The sequence below is a fragment of the Coffea arabica genome, chromosome 1c (genome assembly GCF_036785885.1).
Source record: "Coffea arabica cultivar ET-39 chromosome 1c, Coffea Arabica ET-39 HiFi, whole genome shotgun sequence".
NCBI lineage: Eukaryota > Viridiplantae > Streptophyta > Magnoliopsida > Gentianales > Rubiaceae > Coffea > Coffea arabica.
In genome coordinates, this window is record NC_092310.1 from 51,424,518 (window position 1) to 51,446,980 (window position 22,463).

General features: G+C 36.0%; 1 protein-coding gene across 1 annotated transcript; it reads right to left on the reverse strand.

The window, feature by feature from the left end:
• Window positions 1–17,775: 17,775 nt before the first annotated feature.
• Window positions 17,776–19,471, reverse strand: LOC113726434 (agmatine coumaroyltransferase-2-like). Its single transcript, XM_027250190.2, has one exon. It carries the CDS (start codon window positions 19,406–19,408, stop codon window positions 18,101–18,103), a length of 1,308 nt encoding a protein of 435 aa, XP_027105991.2. The 5' UTR covers window positions 19,409–19,471; the 3' UTR covers window positions 17,776–18,100.
• Between the last annotated feature and the right edge of the window lie 2,992 nt (window positions 19,472–22,463).

Genomic DNA, 22,463 nt, shown 5'->3' on the forward strand with positions numbered 1-22,463 from the left:
AAATTTACGCTCGAGAACTAGAAAACTATACTTGCAACTTGAGTAACGGTTAGAAGTGATTATCACTTGAACTATCGAGGACCTTTGTTACTTGTTTATCGAGGGTTACATGTTAGGACTTGGCCGAACTTGTACTCTTGAGAAATGAAATAATGAGGGTTCGGAGTACGTTTTCCTTGTACTTTCGACTCGCATGACAATTTCAAGTATAAATATTACAAAGTTTTATCATTGAAAAAGTGAGCAAATATTTCACGAGTACTCTCCAAGTGAATTTCTATTTATTGATTCTTATTGAACGAAACGTATAAGTTTCGAATTCTAGTCATGTTTCAAAGTTCTCAAACTGAATTTTATCGCAGATTTGGACTCCGAACCCGGAGTATAACCTGAAAGTGACCAGTACAGGCACTATATCTTTTGGTGAGTGCTTTCAAATACTGAATTGAGCTTGATACTTGTACTAGATACGTGACCAATATGATTACATGCTACATGCGTGAATTGTTAGGGTAAGAGTGTACTTTATCGCACTTGCCCTTACATGATATGTACTTGTTTATTGTTGCAATTGACTTGACATACTTGTTTATGATGCGCGCACTTCCTGGAATTCCAGAAACCCTGTGGCTAGTTAATCGAGTCGAGCCGGTAAGGGCCTGTTCGATTAGATAACAAACCCTGGGTCACTAGTAAGGTCGAGTGGAGTGTTATCTCCTCGGCAATCCGGTATACTTGAGTATTACCACCCGTGTTTATTGAGGATTTTGGGCCCAGTAGGGGGTGTGAATGGTGGACGGAGAGTCGTGTAAGTGGTGCTCTACTGGATTGGTTCCTTTATTTGAAAGTTGACGGAGTGTCAACTATTACGTGATCAAGCTCCTGATGATGAAATGGGAAGTTGGCTCCTGAGAGCCATCCGTATCCTTATGCTTTGGAATGATTATTGCTTATTGGATTATTGTTTATTTTGAAAAACTTTTTCACTCGCTCATTTTTAGATTTCTATTTGACGTGTTATTGCTCACGTTTACGAACTCTTCATGCTCGTTATTTTGTTATATCGAAAACTTGTACTTATAAATAATAGTCAATTTGTTATTTGGAACCTCACTGGGCTTTTAGCTCATACCACGCTATTTGTTTTCCTTACAGGGGATACGAGCAAGACATGAGACATGTAAAGACTAGCGTAGTCTAGTTGTTTTAACTTTCGACTTTTGACTTGTACTCGCGCTATTCCTCGAATAGAATGTTTTGTATTTAGATTGTATACGTTTTGAACTAGTTTATGTATATCGAGACTTGTACCCTGATTCCCATCAATGTAAATTATAAGCTTGAATTGTGAATGTTATCTATGGTTCATGGTTGTGTGCACGTGATTCGAGTGAGTGAGTCCTGGCGAGAGTTGGGCAGGCGGTCCGCCGAATCCTCTGGTACGCCTTAGGGGGAGGTGGGGTCGTCACAGATGGTATCAGAGCTCCTATTGAGCTCGTGCCGGGAGAGGGTTCTCGGACTATGGGGATTGGTTTGTTAAGTGTGAAACAATTGTTTATTGTTGGGGACCTTAGATATGTGTGTTGGGTAGGAATTTCTAATACGGGTGATTTGCTCTTGAGCCTGGCCAGCTTGAGTGGTGAATTATCATATTTTTGGATTCTTGTCCCCGAATACCAAGGAGTAACACCTTTACGATCAGTTGAGATCTCGCGTAATATTGAGATAAGTTTGGATTGCGAAAGCAAAGGCACAGGGAATGCGAATAGTATGGACTTGAAATATAATGAAGATATTCATGGGATTTGGGATCTTTCTTATTCACGTGTTTCGAGCCTTGATTAAGTTTAGTGCTTGAGCGATACCTAGGGTTAATGCTTTATAAGTTATGTGACTTGTTTTGATTGAATGTGTTGTATTGCCTTGTTTTATGATTTAGAGGGGTTTATGATTTGCATTATTCTGTTTTGTGCTGTTGATATTTATATAGTTACTTAGTGGCTATATTCTATTATTGATTAGTTGGTTATATTGTTATAGTTGATTCGCTACGAACCATGGAGGGTAGAAGAAGTCAAGTTAGGGGAACTAATCGAGGACGCGGTCCTAGTCGTAGCCGTGGGGGTAGACATGCCCAGGAACCGGTACGAGAACCGAGAGAGGAAAGAGAGGCAACGGTTGAGCCACAACCTGAACCCCAAGCTACAGGGGGAGATCAAGTGGCAACTGCCATCCAGCAAATGACCAATATTCTGGGCCGTTTAGTGGAACAACAGGGTCAAACTCCTGTAAATCAACCTAGGGACCCTGGTAATGGACAAGATAGGGCCTTGGAGAGATTCCAGAAGTTCTCTCCACCCAAGTTTTTAGGAGCGCCAGACCCGTATGAGGCTGAGAAATGGCTGGAGGCCATGATAAATATTTTTGCTGCCCTAAATTATACGGAAGAGAGACAAGTCCAATTTGCTGTATTTCAGTTTGAGAGGCCAGTTAGGGCCTGGTGGAATGTAGTGAGGGCCAAGTGGAAGAGAGAGAGAACTGCATGGACTTGGCTAAACTTTGTACGGGATTTCAACGAGAAATATCTTCCTCCTATCGTCCAAGAGAAGCGAGAGGACGATTTCATTAAACTCCGTCAGGGAATGTTAAGTGTAACTGAGTATGAGACTCAGTTTACAAAGTTGTCTAAATTTGCTCCCGAACTGATAGCCACGGAGCAAAGAAAAGTACGGAGGTATGTGCAAGGGCTGAATGTGGAGTTACAAGAAGCTTTAGCGGCAGTCCAAATTAATACATTCACGGAGGTTCTAGAGAAGGTTCTAAGAATAGAGACTGCTAGGGCACAAGTGAGAGCTTTTTATGCAAAAAAGAGAGGTGCGCCTGGTGGAAGTCAAAGGCAAGGACAAAGTGATTTAGATATGTCACCTTCTAAGATAGGTCGAGAAGATGGTAGTGAGAAAATTTCAAGGACGGCTAAGGAAAGTACTCCAAGAGGAGCTTCGCGTGGCTGGGGCCAAGCAAGAGGTGCCTCACAAGGAGGTCAGACCTCAACCCCTCAAGTACCTTGCGGGTACTGTGGGAAGGCCAATCACGTGGAGAGTGATTGTTGGCGAAAGGCGGGAAAATGTTTATGGTGTGGTAGCACCGAACACCAGCTTGCAACCTGTCCTCGTAGATCACGCCTAAACCCTGAACAAGCAAGTGTAGGAGGAACTAAGCCAAGAGTGCCAGCTAGAGCGTATGCCTTGAACCAACAGCCAGTACCTGAACCAACAGAGATAGTAGAAGGTACGATTTGTAATTTTTATTGTTTAACTAAGTTTGGCTATAATGAGACCTAACAGCTGGAAACGAATATATAAGAAAAATACCCTACGTCATTTCGAAGTGCATGTACGAATTTCGAGGTCGAAATTCTTTTAAGAGGGAGAGGGTGTGAGAACCCGCAAATTTCTAACATTTTTCCTCAAAAATGCCTTTTATTTGAAAATTATTATTTATTAAGGCACTACTACCCAATTGTTCAACAATAAGTGCAGATGAACCTGGAAATAGGGTTTTACACTTCGGTTTCAAGATTTGAGCAAAATTAGGGTTTTCGCGATTTTTCGCCGGATGAATTTTCGGTACGGACCAAGGATCAAATTTGATGATTAGAAGTGATTTTCAAATGAGAAATAGTATGTGATTAGGAGCAATGATATAAGGTTAGAGAATAGGAAGTAAAAACCCTAGTACGTGAGTTTTTAAGAAAAACGGCGCGAACCGACGGCTCCCACGCATTACCGATTGAACGCACCACTTGATCACCACTTTCATACCCTACAACCTCATTGATATTTGAGCAAAATATCCTCTCACTACCAGCTATTGTTGACCGAAAATATTGACTAAAAATGCAAGGAAAGAAGAAAACAATTTGTGTGGATGTGGTAGTGCCAAGTGTTGGCCAATTTGTGACTTAAACTAAACTTAATCCTCTTACCTTCTTATCTTCCAAACTTAGCTAAGTCTTCCTCATTTTTTCTTGCTAAGAGCCGAGACAAGGGAGAGAGAAAAGAAGAGCAAGAGCAACAAATTTCCTTCTTGATTTGCTTCAACCCAAGTTAGAAATCCAAATCTAAACCGATTAAAGTGCTTAGTGTGAGTTGGGAAACTTGAGAAACTAAGAAATTTCAAAGGGGGTGAAGGTTCACTCATTCAAACCTGGTTTTTGAGGTGAGGATGCTGATTTTCCTGATTCTTACCTTTAATCTTGTGTAAATTAGCCTGGTAACTCAAATTTGTGGTGGAATCATGGATGCTATCATGTTTTGGAGGTTTTCCCCTTTTGATTATATGAACTAGGGTTTGAGAAATTTCTGCCCAATTTGATGTATGATACCTATATGTTGCAATTAATGTTGTATAAGGTGTTTTGGTAGTGATTAGAATAAGAAAATTGAGAAAGCTCCATTAAATACCAAAAATTCCAGAATCTGGAAAATTTTCCCCATCATTCTGTCCGAATTTGTAACCCTATGTTATAGGCTGAATTGGCCTTAGGTCAAAGAATAAAAGTTGTAGAGAATGATATTTTATAAGTGCCTACAAAATTTCAGCTCAATCGGAGCAACGTAGGTCGTGAAAAGTCCAAAATACCCTTACTATTTTTAGTTTTTCCCCAGCAGTCCATTTTATCAGTTTGTCCAGTTTATTACATTTTTTTCACTAGGATCCGTACTGATTTAGCTTTTTGCCAAAACATAAAAGTTGTAGTATTCTGACTTAGCTTTCAAATGCCTCTAAGAACACCTGAATCGGACTTTTGTACTCTGAGATATGATCATTACAGTGTAATGCAGTTAAATAGCCGACGAGTTGAATTTCGGTTCTGTAATTTGAGGATTTCACTAAGTTACATTAGGAACTGGACTAAGTGACCTTCAGGAACATTGTAGCCCTGAGTCTTAGCTTCGAAACGGAATAGGTTGCGCCTCAATCCGATAAGTGTAGCCTCAGATATGTTATTTCCGCATCCATACGTCAAATCTGTCTTTTGCTAGATTGTATTTCTGCACTTGCTATTATTGTAATTCTTGTTCTTATGGTATTGTAAGCCTATGGAACGGCTTTTGACTTGAATTGCTGATATGTATGATGTTGGGTTTTGGTTGAGGAAAAATAATGAAGCCTAAATGGCTGGAAAATTAGGTAAACACAAAGGGCATGCTGCCCAAATTTACGCTCGAGAACTAGAAAACTATACTTGCAACTTGAGTAACGGTTAGAAGTGATTATCACTTGAACTATCGAGGACCTTTGTTACTTGTTTATCGAGGGTTACATGTTAGAACTTGGCCGAACTTGTACCCTTGAGAAATGAAATAATGAGGGTTCGGAGTACGTTTTCCTTGTACTTTCGACTCGCATGACAATTTCAAGTATAAATGTTACAAAGTTTTATCATTAAAAAAGTGAGCAAATATTTCACGAGTACTCTACAAGTGAATTTCTATTTATTGATTCTTATTGAACGAAACGTATAAGTTTCGAATTCTAGTCATATTTTAAAGTTCTCAAACTGAGTTTTATCGCAGATTTGGACTCCGAACCCGGAGTATAACCTGAAAGTGACCAGTAAAGGCACTATATCTTTTGGTGAGTGCGTTCAAATACTGAATTGAACTTGATACTTGTACTTGATACGTGACCAATATGATTACATGCTACATGCGTGAATTGTTAGGGCAAAAGTGTACTTTATCGCACTTGCCCTTACATGATATGTACTTGTTTATTGTTGCAATTGACTTGACATACTTGTTTATGATGCGCGCACTTCCTGGAATTCCAGAAATCCTGTGGCTAGTTAATCGAGTCGAGCCGGCAAGGGTCTGGTCGATTAGATAACAAATCCTGGGTCACTAGTAAGGTCGAGTGGAGTGTTATCTCCTCGGCAATCCGGTATACTCGAGTATTACCACCCGTGTTTATTGAGGATTTTGGGCCCAGTAGGGGGTGTGAATGGTGGACGGAGAGTCGTGTAAGTGGTGCTCTATTGGATTGGTTTCTTTACTTGAAAGTTGACGGAGTGTCAACTATTACGTGATCAAGCTCCTGATGATGAAATGGGAAGTTGGCTCCTGAGAGCCATCCGTATCCTTATGCTTTGGAATGATTATTGCTTATTGGATTATTGTTTATTTTGAAAAACTTTTACACTCGCTCATTTTGAGATTTCTATTTGACGTGTTATTGCTCACGTTTACGAACTCTTCATGCTCGTTACTTTGCTATATCGAAAACTTGTACTTATAAATAATGGTCAATTTGCTATTTGGAACCTCATTGGGCTTTTAGCTCATACCACGCTATTTGTTTTTCTTACAGGGGATACGAGCAAGATATGAGACATGTAAAAACTAGCGTAGTCTAGTTGTTTTAACTTTCGACTTTTGACTTGTACTCGCGCTATTTCTCGAATAAAATGTGTTGTATTTGGATTGTATACGTTTTGAACTAGTTTAAGTATATCGAGACTTGTACCCTGATTCCGATCAATGTAAATTATAAGCTTGAATTGTGAATGTTATCTATGGTTCATGGTTGTGTGCACGTGATTCGAGTGAGTGAGTCCTGGCGAGAGTTGGGCAGGCGGTCCGCCGAACCCTCTGGTACGTCTTACGGGGAGGTGGGGTCGTCACAGTATTGGTACAATTTTTTAACCTTTTTTAATTCACCTTTTATTTTTATTTTTTTTAATAATATCAGCACGTGCATAGCACGGGTATTCACACTAATTTTATAGTATTCCTGACTTAATTCAGGAGTTACTGAATTTTCCATGTATGCCTTATATGATTAAGAGTAACCAAGTGGTTATGAATTGTAAAAGAAGATTTATGTTATGTGCATGTAAATCTGTTGAAGATTAAGCATGTTTAGATGCAAAATTATTTGAAAAAGTTATAATAATTAATATAACACATTTTCTAATGTGATATGTTTGAAATCAAAAGATAGTACAATAGATAAGAAGATCAGAAAATGTGTTTATTGATGTAAATAAATTTTTTTCCCAAATAGTCACACATCCAAACACACTAATTGGTCTTTTAAACTAGGAAAAATTGCAGAAACCTCCCCTGAAATTTCTAACACTAACACTCACTTTTCCTATAGTTTAAGAAATAGCGCTAACCTCTCTTGAACTTACTGATTCTGTTGCATATTCAATCCAAGCTAGAAAAAGTGCCATTAAAATATTGTTTAAAGGAATGAAATGAGAAATTTGTATCGAATTTGTCCTTTGTGCTGCATGCTAAGTAGTATTGGCAAATGAATGATAAAGCACTATAAACCAATTAACAATTAATAAACTTCAAGATGTTAGTTTATGGGTAAATGGGCATTACCTATTCAAAATACCAACTCTTTATGGGTATTTTACTATCAAACATTTAATTTATGATAAATATATAAATGTTTGCAAGTAAAATTCAAAAGTGTTACAGTAATATTCTTACGAAAAGGAAGCTGGTAGGTTATTTATTTAACAAAAATTAAATATTTTTTAAAAAAGAAATGGCCCATAAAGAACTAACTCTTTACAGGTTTCCTTAATTACATGAACAAAGTACCGACTCGTTATGGCCATTTTATTCTGAATCATTTAATTTATGTTAAATATATAACTGTTTGTCACTAAAATTCAAAAAGTGTTACACTAATATTTTTGCGAAAGGGAAACTGGTAGGTTTTTTATTTAACATAAATTAAATATGTGAAAGTAAAATTAAAAAAAAAAGAATTTGCCCATAACATACCAGTTTTTTATTGGTTTCCTCCATTACATGAATAAAGTACTAGTTATTTATGGACATTTTACTCTGATTCATTTAATTTATGTTAAATACATAAACATTTGTAAGTAAAATTCAAAAAGTGTGACACTAATATTTTTACAAAAGGGAAACTAGTAGGTTTTGTATTTACATAAATTAAATATGTGAAAGTAACACTCACTGGTAGTTTAATTAGTTACTTAATTTGTTGACAAGAAACAAGGTTTCTTTTGCAAAATTCGTACATTGGGTTTCTCCAAATAATTAGGGTATAAAGGTAAAAATTTTCACAATCGTTTGTTAGCAATAGGGCCCAATTTCCTCTTAGGGAAGGTTAGTGTTATTTCTTAAACTATAGAGGAGGTGAGTGCTAGTGTTAGAAACCTTAGGGGAGGTTTCTACAATTATCCCTTTAAACTATTTGTCTATTTTCTTTCATGAGTAAATCCTTTTCTCTTTTATTTCCATAATAAGGATAATTTCAGAAATCTTTCTAACATTTTTCATAATATCATTTAGCGCCCTTGGATTTTTAAAATCTCACCTACCTCCCTTGGATTAACATTTTTTGTGACATTTTAACCTTTTTAGAGGAAATGTAAGAAAGATAAAATTTTTTGTTCCAATACTACCCTTATGCCATCCTACTTATGAAACTTACAACAACAATAAAAAATAAAATGAGGTTAAAAATAAAAAATGAAAATATGAGCAGTTATAAATATAATAACAAGTAATTTTGTAGATATACAACAACTATTACCTAATATAATGAATGATGTTTAACAAAAAAAAAAGAGGATATTCCTAGATATATATTTGGCCATTAGATCATGTTTTATTAATTTTTAAAATTTTGGCTTAGTTATAAACTTTTCTATAAGTAGGATTTATATTACGAACCACACGTATGATGAGGTTATTTGAATTTTCAAAACAGCTTAAATTATATGATGCATTAAAACATGTTTCCTAAAAGAATTTATTAACTTCCTTATAATTTTTCCACAAAATTTTATAAGATGTTAATTGCTTACCAAAATCTTTCTAAGTAATTGACTTTGAGTAGATTTAACTTATCCACATCTTTTGTTATCCTACCATCACCTTGATACAAAAAAATAGAGATCAATATTGGATAGTGATTTGTTTTTTTAATCTACCTTTTTTTATTTAAAATTTCTCTTTTTGTTTTGACTTTTTAGTAGAATAGTTATTAAGAGTGAAAGGATAATGTTGTTAATTTGTGATATTTAATCGAGACATTTGGTCTTGTCAAGTTAATAAAGAAGGTAAGCGAGAACTTAAAAACCTCAAGAGAGTTGAGTGATATTATGAGAAACCTCAACGCAGGTTTTCCAAATTATCCCTACTTATTACCCATGCAAGAACTTTGGTTTCCGGCCGCATCAATCATTTCTCAGTATTTTTTTCAAGAGAGTTGGTAAGGACAAGTATGGAATCAAGAGCCTCAGCAAAATATTATTAAATACGCCTTTCCATTTTGCTACTCAATTAGTTCTTTTTGATTCATGGTCGGTCCTCCCTGCCAATTAAGATTATACAGCGATCAGAATTGAATGGCCTAAGACCCTTTACTTTAAGCATCCATTATAAATCATTCATGTGTTTAATCAGCACCAATCCTTGTAACATCAATCAAAACTTGGCTCCAGAGACTCGCATTAAGAAATTATTATACAGTTAAACACCTACTACCTACTAATTTAACTCTATTCGTGTCGTCTTTAACAAACGTGGACGGGATAGCGTCCACATGAGAGTTGCTAATTAGTTATTATACATGTATCATGAAGGAATTATCATAACAATTTTAACTAGTTCAGCAGCATCTACTTGAAAGTTGATTTTGTGGTCCAACTTAGGCACAACGAGGACTTACTAAATCGAACAAATTCAGGGGAAATCACTAAAATTTTCTGCTGAATATACATACAGCATAAGTATACATGGATGATCTGTTAACATGAAATTTTACTGGGATTTATGATCTCAAGTTACATTTCTATCCATAGAAGAAATGGTTCAATGTGTCCTTTGAACCCTGCTTCGTCAGTAGCAATATACAATTTGATTAAATCAACCAATAAAAAAAAGTTAAAAAAAAAAACTCAATGGACTTGGTATCACAGGAAGCATCAGCCGATCAGGTCAGGGGAGGCATTTCTAAATTCTAAGGGTAACAGATTCACTCCATGCTCCATAGGCAATTCCCCGACTCTTGCCAATTTGCCATGAACGTCATGAAGAATTCCCTTTTGATTTATCGTATTCTATGGCTGTCATATCCAGCCAGAACACAAGGAATTGATTACAAAGTATGCGAAATGATAAAAGTAGTCCCTAAATTATTCATCAAAAATTGAAATAGTCTTTGAACTTTAATTATAGCCAATTTAATTCCTCAACTATATATGCTCGTAACCAATTTAGTTCTTTTTTAGTTTGACCACCAATCATACAAGGTTTTTCACTAAAGACTAGGTGAGCAGAGGGGCAAAAAAGGAAACTCACATATCAGGATTTTCAAATAACATTATTATCATCGCTAAAATAGGGACAAATCCAATCAATAGGAACGAAAATAGATTTTGGAGACCTACACCCCAAATTTCAAGTCCAATTGATTGTTAGATGTTAATGGGATTTGAAATTTGGGATTTAGGGTTTGCTTCAAAAATCTATTTTTGCCCCCAAATTTCAAGTCCTTCACATTTGAGTCAACACAATAATTGATTTGTCCATTTTATCCTTTAAATTTGGAGCATGTAATGGGTCCCTGGCACATTCTGATTAAAATTGTTTAGAAGAGCTGTCGGAGTACAAAAAATGATCACTTTTTATGTGGTAGGTACTAAAACCGCTCATTTCCATTTGGAGAAGCTAACTTTTATTATACTCGACATGTGAGGGATAATCTGTGCAATTTTTTTTCAGAATAAAAGTTAATTTACACTTAGAATGAGAACAAAAATAGAATGGATGTTGTTTCTTTCTTCGTGGTAAAAAGTTTCCTTTTCTAATTCTTTGAAAAAGGTTGAGGATAACCTGCACATTTCCCAATCAATTTCCGATTTTCAAAGCATTGCAATCAGGCATATCTTTTGCAGGTCGAGACAAGAGCAATTGTAGTTCAGTCTAGGGTGGTTGGGATGCAATTGGCTTTATCTTCAACAAGAATGACTATTTTAAGGAACGTAGAAAGCGATTTATGGGCACGCGTGATAATGCGGGAGACACAAAGATGGATTTGGGCATGATGGACAATGATTAATTCTGTCAAGCACAAAAGTTTTAGGTTGTGTTTGAATTGTATTTTTCATGAAAAAATTATTATAACTATTTGATGTATATGAGGAAAAAAGGTAATAGGAAAATGTGATTACGGAAAATCACGTAATTTTTCGACAGAAACAAGCAATTCAAACAAGGCTTTAAATAGCATCTAGATTGATTCAAGCATATCCAGTGGAAACAATTCACGGACTATGAAGAAGAGATTTACGAGCTTTTAAGAACTGGATTTATTAGCTAGCTAGCAATAATACATATGTTGCCATAAGTATACATTCTAACTTCTGAGGTATGAGAGTTAATCATTAGGAAATAGTAGTATTTAAACAGGGTAGGGTAGAAGATGTATAAAAGAGGGAGCTCCAACTTCAAGTCCTTCATACATGTAAATTAAAGCTGAGCTGAGAAAAAAAATACTCAAAGCCTGTTAGGTGAAGTCTCTAAAGTTTCTCCAAACTCAGTCCAAGTAGACATTTCCATTTTCGCTTCTAAGAGTGCTCAAGTTTCTGATATGGTGCCAACAACCAATGCATTTGTATTCATGTGCTTAACAGTCTACTTTTTTTTTTCTAAGGGAGCTTTCTACAGATTCCGTCTGCTTTTGTTTTATTCTACTGTTTATTTTCCAATTTCTTTCCTTTCTTGATTTTTGGCCTTTGGGGTTGTGGCTACGAGCCATCATCGAGCAGATCTTTCGCTCTCTTTTAGAAAGCCGTTTGCATTGATATTTTTGAGAGATTTTATAAAAAAAAGCTTAATGTACATAAGGTAAAAATGTGATCAAACAAAATGATCGGAGATGATGGTTCACACTTCACACTTCCACGGACAAATCCCTTATTCGGTTAATCCTACTAATAAATACACCTAAGAAACAAATGGCTTGATGTGACCAAATGTTGGCATATGAGAAATACACATGAGAAACAAATGGCTTGATGTGAACAAATGTTGGCATATGAGTGTTGACATATATATATATATTGAAATGATAATTGTTGTGTAATCTATTCTATCCTATACTAAGGAGAGGGAGAAGATTTGAAAAGGTCCAAGGATAACTCGAAAGGGACTGAACCATCACTAAATTAGACAGGTATACTACGCACTTGTCTGAATTTTTTAAGTAGAGCCACTTAATGTGACAATTAGTAGAATGTAAGGTTTGAATTCTTAACCTCCCATTCCACCAAGTTTTAATGCTTTGGTGATGCCCACCAGCCCAAATTCGGGTGGTTGAGTGTTGACATATATGAAACCCTCCAAATATCAGTTTACTGACATCACTGATTACTGACATAGATGCTTATTGACCATGATACTACGAAGAACAATTTTCTGTGAGTTGCAAACCAACTAGCAAGCGGCAACAAGGCGATAGCCTTTACTTAGCAAGTCTTATTCTTGGACTCGCTTTCGAGATCTATCAGATTACAAGCCTGGTGTTACAAGAAGAAACGAACTTGTCAAAACTATTAACACATAATTTAGCAAGTTAGTTTTACATGTCATAATCAAGCCCAAATCATCACGTACGTTGTACATACCTCGAGAGCAAGCAGAATAGTAGTAGTTAAATTTTCAGCAAAGTAACTCTGAAAAATTTGTGATTTCTTAATTTTCTTTTGGTCTTGTTTCTTATGTTCACTTGAGAAGAGTGTTCAAATGGCTTAAAGTTAAAGGCGGAGAAAAAGGGAAAAGAGAGAGAAAAAAGGTTAAATACTAAAAAGCCCCTTGTAGTTTGCCAAATGCTCAACTCCTTATAGTTCGAAACCTACATTTTAGTATCTCGTGGCTTTAACTAAATTGGAACTTGAACAGAAATTGTCTAAAATAACGGGGGTAAGACCAAAAAGCTCCCAATGGTGTGCCAAATGTGCCAAAATCTAATGATTATACTTGAATTGTCAATATTCCCCTTGCCATATGTGAAGTGCTTTCCGTTCAATTTTTAATTTAGTTGAAATTGCAGGAATCTATAGTTTAGATTTTCAAATTAAAGAGAGTTAAATTAAATATTCGGCAAACTATAGTGAGTTCATTTATGCAGAGGCAATGTTGACATTTCATGTACTACTGTTAGATTGGATGCTTTTCGTACAATCTTTAATTTAGTTGAAATCATAGGGAGCTATAGTGTAGATTTCCAAATCAGAGAGAGTTAAATAAATAATTGGCAAATCACAGGAAGTTTTTTGGTATTTTACCCAAACTAACAATTGTATGTGAAATCTCAAAATTGTCCTTTGTAAATAATATGATTAAATACACAAAAGCCCTTTGTAGTTTTCTGAATCATAAGGAGTTAAGTTGAACATTCGATAAATTATAAAGGGCTTTTTGGTACTTAATCATATTATTTATCAAGGACAATTTTGACATTTCACATACAACAGTTAGTTTACTGTTTCTGTTCAAATTTCAATTTAGTTAAAACTATAAGATACTAAAATGTAGGTTTTTGAATTATACGGAAATAAGTTGAACATTCGACAAACTACAAGAGGCGTTTTAATATTAAACCCAAAGAAAATGAAATAACTAGAACTGTAGCCGGTAGCCTGTATTAGTTGGGGAGGAGGAGGAACGGTTGCAAGAAGCAATCGTTTCTAAAGGTTCATGGCCAAGATTTGACCAAAAAAAATATAAGGTTCAAATTGCATATTGTACATTGTTTTTTTCACTGTATGTGGGACCCACAAAATTTTGTTCTATAGTTACGCGTTGTTGAGAGTGAAGTATATCATGTACAATGCAAGTTACATCTTGTACATCTTGTACAAAATGCACAAAATCAGTCAGAATGTTTTCCTGGCAACCGTTCAGGCCCGTGTCCAGTTCTAACTCCCACAAGCAAGCATGAGTAAATGAGCAATGGAATTCTACAGATCTACTACTGCTCACGAACGCTTCTAAAGTTGCCCGCAAGATGACTTTCTGCCGCAACCGTTGAGGCGATGGGATCCAGTTCATGTAGAGCCCATCTCCATTTTCGCTTCTAAAGGTGCTCAAGTTCCTGATATGATGCTAACAGCCAATATCATCAGTTTTACAGTTTATTCCGTTTTATTTTTACTCCCTTTTAGGGAGCCTGCTTTTGTATAAATTTTCTAGATTTTTGGCCCTTATGTTTGTGGCAATCGGCTACCATCAAACACGATCATTCGCCCTGTTCTATATTTGAGATAAGACATCTAGGCCTAATCATACACCTAACTGTCCAAGTCATCAAGCTCCGGCTATGATTGGAAATGGTTCACACATCCACCAATGAATCTAGTATTAGGTTCACCTAGACAAAAAATGAAATCATATTGATTAATGACTAATAAGAATTTAAATTAATTTTATAAATAAAATATATATACTAATGGGTCTAGATGCATGTCACATATGTGAAATCAATCTATAAGAATAATCCTCAGCATATTGCTTGGACTTAAATTAAGTCACTTAATGTAAATTCTTTTTGGAGGGCACAACATGCTTGCTACACTTCACGAGGTTAAAATCTCACAAGATAATCACTTATAAGTTACAAAGAATACCCGAGCACATTTGAAATCACATGTCTTACAAGTTAGAGTTTTATCCAACTAAAACTAGATAATACAATTCTTACAACTTTCGGTATGAATTAGTGTACGTAATTTGGGTGTGAACTTGAATTTATCAACTCATACAAGCAAGTTAATTATGCCAAAATATTGTACAATTTTGTAGCAAACGTAGTCAAAATTTCGCGAATCATAAATTGGATATGACTCAACTTGCGAGATATCTGATCCGCATTATTTAATCACAATGAAGATTTCATAGCTTCAAAAGTCTTTTGAATTTTTTTTAAAAATAATCTCCTCAGGTCCGTGTCCAAAGAAAATATTGGGGGTGAAAGGTCCACTCCATAGTTATTAAACCCGGCCCGGCCCGGCGGTTCGACCGGTCAACCCGGCAAACCGGCCACTAAACCGGGCCGGTTCTTCAATTGGATTGTTTCTGCATATGAACCGTTGACTTTTCAACGGACCGGCGGTTCAACCGGATTAAACCGGAAACCCGGCCGGTTTTGTGGGCAGACCGAGTTTGAGGAAAAAATATTTGTCCAAGCCTTTGCTTGGATTCAAACTTCCGACCTTCAACTTTGTTTGAGGAAAAAATATTTGTCCAAGCCTTTGCTTGGATTCAAACTTCCGACCTTCAACTTTGTTTGTGCGTAGCTCACCACCAGACCACTTTGTCATTTGTTCATTAATGGTCATTCTTATGCTATATGAATGTTTTGTTAATTTCATCTTTATTTTTTTTTAAACTCTCTCCAAAACAAATGTATTTGGAATCTTTTAATAAAACTTATGACCCTTATATTCTATAAATTATAAAATAGATTTCAAAAATAACATATTACATAATTTATTTTAAAGACAAATATTATTTTTTAAATATTTTTTTGCATTTAAAATTTGTAAATAATCTAGATAATTACAGTAAACATCTACACTTGAAGTTTGGTGGATTACTAATTAAATTTATGTTTTGCTGATTCTTATATGAATTAAATATTCTATAGCAAATTAAATTAAATGAATATTTGTTATGACATTATTTATTACAATTTATCTCATATATCCTATATCAAATTTATAAAATATAATATTTAAATATATGTAGTGACCCACCGGTTCAACCACTCACCCACCGGTTGAACCAGTGACCCGTTGACCCACCTCCTTCGCCGGTCTCCTCTCCGGCCGAGTTTAATAACTATGGTCCACTCTATTATTTACTTGAATCATACCATTTTTCTTGCCGATTTATGTCATGATGACACAAATTCATATACATAATATAATGTTCCAGACCCGGGTGGATAAGATTCACACAATCGACCATCCAAGTTTCAATTGACATGTAAAATGCAAGTACATGAATCACGAAATTAGAGGAGCTGCGGTCTTCCTAAGTGACGTAACATTGAGAACAAAAACATATTCATTATTGTTCTCCTGAAGGCGGGTCAATTAAGTGGAAATTCATGACCCAAGAAATGCCAAAGACATCATAAATTGTCAAATTTTCATAGTAGCAACTGCCAATAATCGAACACATAAATAGTACAAGCCTATTTTGTCACCGCGCGATTAGATATAAAAACTCACGAGGGAGGAATTGTCTAGGGGAATTTTACGTGTCAATGTTTAACTCCATATTGAAGAATTTCTGTCAACTTCTAGGCCGACCGAACAAACCAAACACGAAATTTACAGCCAAAACTTAGTTCTTAAAGTCCAAAATTTTTGCTCGGATTGGTTAGGTTGGAAAGAAGAAAAATTTTCTAGGTAGTATGTGCACCAACCTCCTCATTGGCCATTCTGATTTATTAAATATCCTCAAATACCGACAGTTTTTTTCCCCCAGTGCAGAGAATAATGTGGAATATAGTTTGATGTTACAGGATAGACTATTCAAACGACAATAAAGCGAATCTCAGTTATGCTTTCAGGTGTGAACGTGGGGCACTGGTAACTTGGTTTGAAGAAACAAATTATGGTTGGTGTTGACTCTCATGTTTGACTGGATATATTAAAGTTTTTGCTGATCTTAGTGGATTATCAAGTCCATCGGCGGGGTCTCTAATTTCCTTTCTTTGTTGCATACTGACGAAATAATTATATGATCTCTTAAGGTAAGTAAAACATGAAAATTTAATAATCTTTAACTTATTTGCTTTTACTTACAAAAAAAAAAAAAGTGTTTTTGACGTCGTAGCTCACTGATATTTCATCTTTTATAACACGAAGGCATTGAAATTGAGGAATTTTGTTAGTTGGTTAGGAAATTCTAGTGCCTAATTAACTTCATAAAATGGCTCATATAAACACATATCCCGTCTTTAAAGAGTAATTCGGTATATATAAGCGTTCGAAATTACTGTCCAAAGATCGATGTTGAGCAAGTTTGCTTGTGATTAATCTTCTGAAAACAGGATTAAGTTGATAGAGAGCATAAGAATTTAGAACCATAAGAATCATTTCACATAGTTATCTAACAAACAACACGCTTTTAGACTCCATAATATTAATTCTAATATAGATTACACATTGAGCGAAACAGAACCAAGAAAGTTCCCTTTAAACTTGTTGTATATTCATGGTTTTAAATTGGAATACTTGTACGTGTTCTAGACTCTGATCTATGAAAACTATAACTCAAAGGTAAACAAGTTTTGATGCACACATACAAGTAGTAAAAATATGATGAAAATGAAAATGTCATCATGATCAATGTACATAGAGCTCTAACTCGTAAATTCATAAATTTGTAATCGAAGCCAATATTTAATTGAGAAGTAATCATTACCTATTGTTTGGATGATCGTTGAAATCTTGGACTTGACGATGACATAATAATGTAATTTTCACCAGGTCCAATTGTTAAACCTTATCTGTTGAAGCATACTAATTAAAATCGATGTTTCTGGTATGGTAACATTACAGTATTAATACTTTATTTGTTACTTCGAATTTAATTAAGGCCACTGAGTGACAAAAAGTTGGAAATGTGCATGTAGGCGCCACCAACTCATATTGGCTTCATGCATGCGACTTGCTCCTCCAGGCACCAGATAGAGAACAAATGCCGGAGTTCAACTTATCCAATTATTCCAGTATGATTTGAATATACATGCAGAATAAAAGTACACAAGAGATAACGAGTCCTAGCAACATTAATACATCAAAAGATGTTACAAATAGGTAAGAAGCTCCGTCAAGAAATCAAAAATATTGTAGAACAAACAATAAACATATTATAGCAAAGAGGTGATGAGCATGAACTAAATGCATTTCTTGTCCCAGTATGCCCACTCGTATTCAAGGTTTATTCTCCCATTCCTCTTCTTTCCTATGACGTCTTTAACCAAAAAAAAAAAAAAACAAGGGAACGACATTATTCCTTCTTTCCTATTCCAATTCATAGCAAATCTGCTTGAAGGCTGCCAAATGGTCTTCAAATAGTGCAATAACAGCATCAATGCTTCCATCACCAATGAAAGACGGTAGAAGCAAAATGGTGCCCTCTAGAGGGTAATAAGATGGCATGAAAACATAAGGGGACCCTCCTCCAAGATCCAGGTCATAAAACGGAAACCTTAGCCAGCTGCTAACGTCCAAATTAGGGCATTCTATTACAGATTGGCCCATGTCAACAACTGGCACGAGGTTCTCTTCTTTCACCTTGTGGCTTGCAAAGTCGATGAATGATCTAAAGTAGTTGTCGTTCACCTTTGCAACTGTGTCATGAATGAGTTTGGCTCCGTATGGCACTGGCTCACGCAACAAGTCCTTGACTTTTGCAGTGGGAAGTGCCCAAAGAACCAAATTGCCAAAATATTCATTTGGAATTCTTGGATCCATCCTCATGCGACCATTGACTGAAATTCTCACGCTTGTTGTTTGGTATGCACTCAGTCCACGAGCTTTCGTCACAGCTTTCCACAAATGTGCCACCAAGCTCTCAAATGTGCTATAGGACTTGTCATTACCATTCCTAGAGGAAGCCTTTGCTTTGAGCTTGGCTAGAAAGCCTAATGAGAAGTGGAATTGATCCACTGCAACACCGTCGACGTCTTCATCTAGGAGAGGGTGGAATTGTTCGAGTTTTGGGTTCTTAAACTCGACCCCTCGATGCTCAAATTCTATACAAGGGGGATCCCGTGGCTTGAAAATTCCCCGATCATGCAGAGGAAGGGGATGGATTTCGAGCCCTCGACAAGCTTGCCCCCAAGCAACTAAAAAGTTGCTTGTGGCTTGCCCATCAGCCACAGTGTGGTCAGCTGTGAAGCCAACCACGATTGAGCCGCAAGTGAATCTTGTGATTTGCACTTGCACCAACTCTTGAATATTTCCTTGTATACTCGGGTGAAGGCTTAAACAGAATGCCGATGGTTTGAGAGGCATTACTTGATCAAGCTCGATATCCATCGATGCCTCGACAAATCTCACCCCGGCATCATTGAGAAGAATGATTGGTTCACCATCATTATCTTTGCTCAATCTTCCGGCCCATTCTCGATAGACAGATAATGCCTTTCGAAGCCCCGTCTCTAAGGTAGCATTTGGAGGATTTGGTGGATGATAGGCATATATTATGGCCATGTGGGCATCAAATGTTACCTTATCAAAAACACTTAGGGGAATATGATTTGTTGTTGGGGGGATGCCTTCATGCAAGGGCTTAATGACTCTTGAGCTCTCTATTCTGACCCTCATTTTTCTTTTTGAGTGGGTTTGGTGACTAATGCTGGGAGGAAAATTGAAGGGAAATGGCGATTTTGTTTTGTGTTTCACGCTAGAAGTGCATGGTTTATATAGAACCTAGAGTAACACCAATTCAAAGTTGGCTAAGACGTTTTTGCAATGTACAGAAAACCATAGTGCGGCAATGCCATTTAATAACACATTAATTAAAAACCTGTGTCTAAAAAGTCGTAGCATGTCTGAACTTAGTTACAGCTGTGCTTGGTGGTTGATTTCAATTTGGTTAATGTTTTGACTTCTGTATGTGGAATTTGTCTTGAACTCCACTGATGCAGCGTTTATGATGAAGATCACATTCTCCACGTTAATGTAGACATTGTATCTGTAAATTAGATACGGATGTAAATATTAGATCCACCAATTAGTTGACTGACTTGGACATCGCTTCTATATTAACCCTCCAGAAAATGAAATGGTTTGGTAATTAAGGGAGTTACAATTTCGTCAATTTTTTTTTTTTGGACCTTTGTCCAACTAGCAATTGAGGTATCTATTTTGGATACTTCTTCGTTTGGAATATGATGAAGTATTTGAAATCTATTCAGATCGTTTTAGTTGATTGGATTGCTTAATAGACATTTAAGTTTATAATGCACTAACTACTAAAATATACTTTACATACTAAAATAATTCACAAATATAAATACCTCCTAAAAAATGTAAACAACTAGAGAATTTGAAAGGATTTCATATTTCCCTCAATCCAAATGCAGCCAAATAGTCCGAACATGGGATTTGAACAAAATAGAGCTTTTGTACGGAGATTCTTAATGCTCCACAAAATCAACAGAAACATTATCAGTTTGGTTAGATTCCGATTGCGGACCATTTTAGAGCACAAGTTGATGGCCTAAACCGGTAAAGCTTAGAGAGGACAACATTGAACCGCCTTCAAAAAGGAAATTCCGTGTAACCATCCCTAAATCATTTGGCCATTTGAAGTTGGTGATGGATGGCTTATTAGGCCATTTGACCAGTGCTTGCAGTAGATATCAAAATCCTTTTTTTTTTTTTTCTTTTGTTGCAGGTTAACCCGGACAGGCTATGGCCTGGGAAGCAGGAACCGGTTGGTTATTAAATAGTTTCCGTCGCTAGAAGAAACAAGATCGGAGTATCCATCTATAGTATATAATCAATATGAAGAATGCTTAATAATCTCTTTGGAACAACAATGTCAACTAAATGCAGCCCTATCAACTGCGAACCTTGTCAACTTGACCTGAAGAACTACTTCTAAATGTGTCGGCACTGGAAATGATCTTGCTCTTGCTGAGCATTCCAACAGTTCAAAAGAATGTGATCTTCCCTCTTGGTTGGTTCACGGGTTGATATGCTTCAAATACAAGTAACATGGAATTACTTCTGTGGTACTGCTCATCATCTGAATGTAACCAATTCTTGATATCGTCTTAGTCCTTGATCTTGTCTTTCCCACAAGGCTTCTGCATAAATAATTCTAGTTGGCATATCAGGTTGCCTTAAAATAGGTATGGAGTTTGTTGCAACCACAACTATGATCGATCATAGTCACAACCCTGATTTCATGATTGAGGGATTAAAGAATAAAGCCTGGTCATCCAGTATTTTGACAGTGGTCATATGGTAGTATTAATTTCAGTAAATGGACTAAAGAATACTGAAAATTACCATAAACTTTCTGTTGCAAAACTAGAAGCCTCGTTACCCTTATGGCCATTCTGACAAGCCATTGATGTTTATGGCAATCTGTCACAGCCGTTGGAAGACATGTGAAGGTAAGAAAGAGTTTTCCCTACAATTCTGATCTGATCAACTTAATTCTAAAATACGAAGCATCGCTCCATTGATTGAATTTCTTTCTCATCTCTGGATGTTTCTAACTGGTGTCCAGGGAGTACTCAACAACGCATTTAGATTATCATTTGAAACCCCGTGTCCAAACTCCAAACTGGTCAATTGAGGATACGGGCAATATCAGTCCGTCAATTTTATTTATTTTTTTGGTGCATCAAAAATTATCGGGTACTTTTGGAACCTCTCTTTTTTAAAGATGATTTCTACACTTTATCCATGGTAATTAAGCTATGTATGTATTGGGTACTTCATGGCGAACATATATCCTACAATTTCAAACTTTTAAAAGGTATATAAGGAATAGCATTTCATGGCCACACGTAATTTTAGGTGTAAATGACGCCCATAATCTGTTTGGAAGGCAATTTCATAGTTGTGTGTCAATCATTGAGTTTTTTACGTAAGCTCTCAAGTCAAATGGGGATACTATCTTGACGGCAGCTGAATGAATTTGGTGGTTGTTTTGGAAATGTTTATCTATACTCTAATGATTATAAAGTGTATCGACGCAAAAAAAAACAAAGGATTATAAAGTCAAATCTAAAAGTTCAGGAACCAAAATCAACTCGCTCAAAGGTTCAGCTTCTGACAGGAGTTAGCCCTAATTGTATACTGTATTTGTTAGATAGAATTTAGCCATAGATAGCTTATTTGACCAATATTGGCAGAAGATAAATATTGATTATCCATTTGTGGGTTTTGCCTGGATAGTTTGGTGAATATAGAGGCTATCAATCTATCAGAAAGAAGATAATATATATACCAATGAGTTTGAGGAATGCTTAACTTTTTTTTTTTTTGGTTATTTACAACCTACTAAATTATTGCTGGAATTTGATACTCATCGTGGTGACAATCAACAAACTCGGGAAAAGCAATTATTGGATGTTTGTAAAATGTGGCAGACAATTTTCATTCCATTCATATGCATAAACATATATATTGCTTCACAATCCTAGAGCCAAAAACTAATTCATCAAGTAGTCAAGGTTACCAATTACTCAGAGAGAGAGAGAGAGAAGGACAACAAAAGGGATTCTTCTTTCTGACGTAATCATTTACGTATGCAATGATGCTTGCAAATTGGGATTGATTTCTTTGATAAGAGATTATATAATTTCATTAAAATCTGTACTAATGTCAAATGTAGTATCATCAATCAAACATACACAGA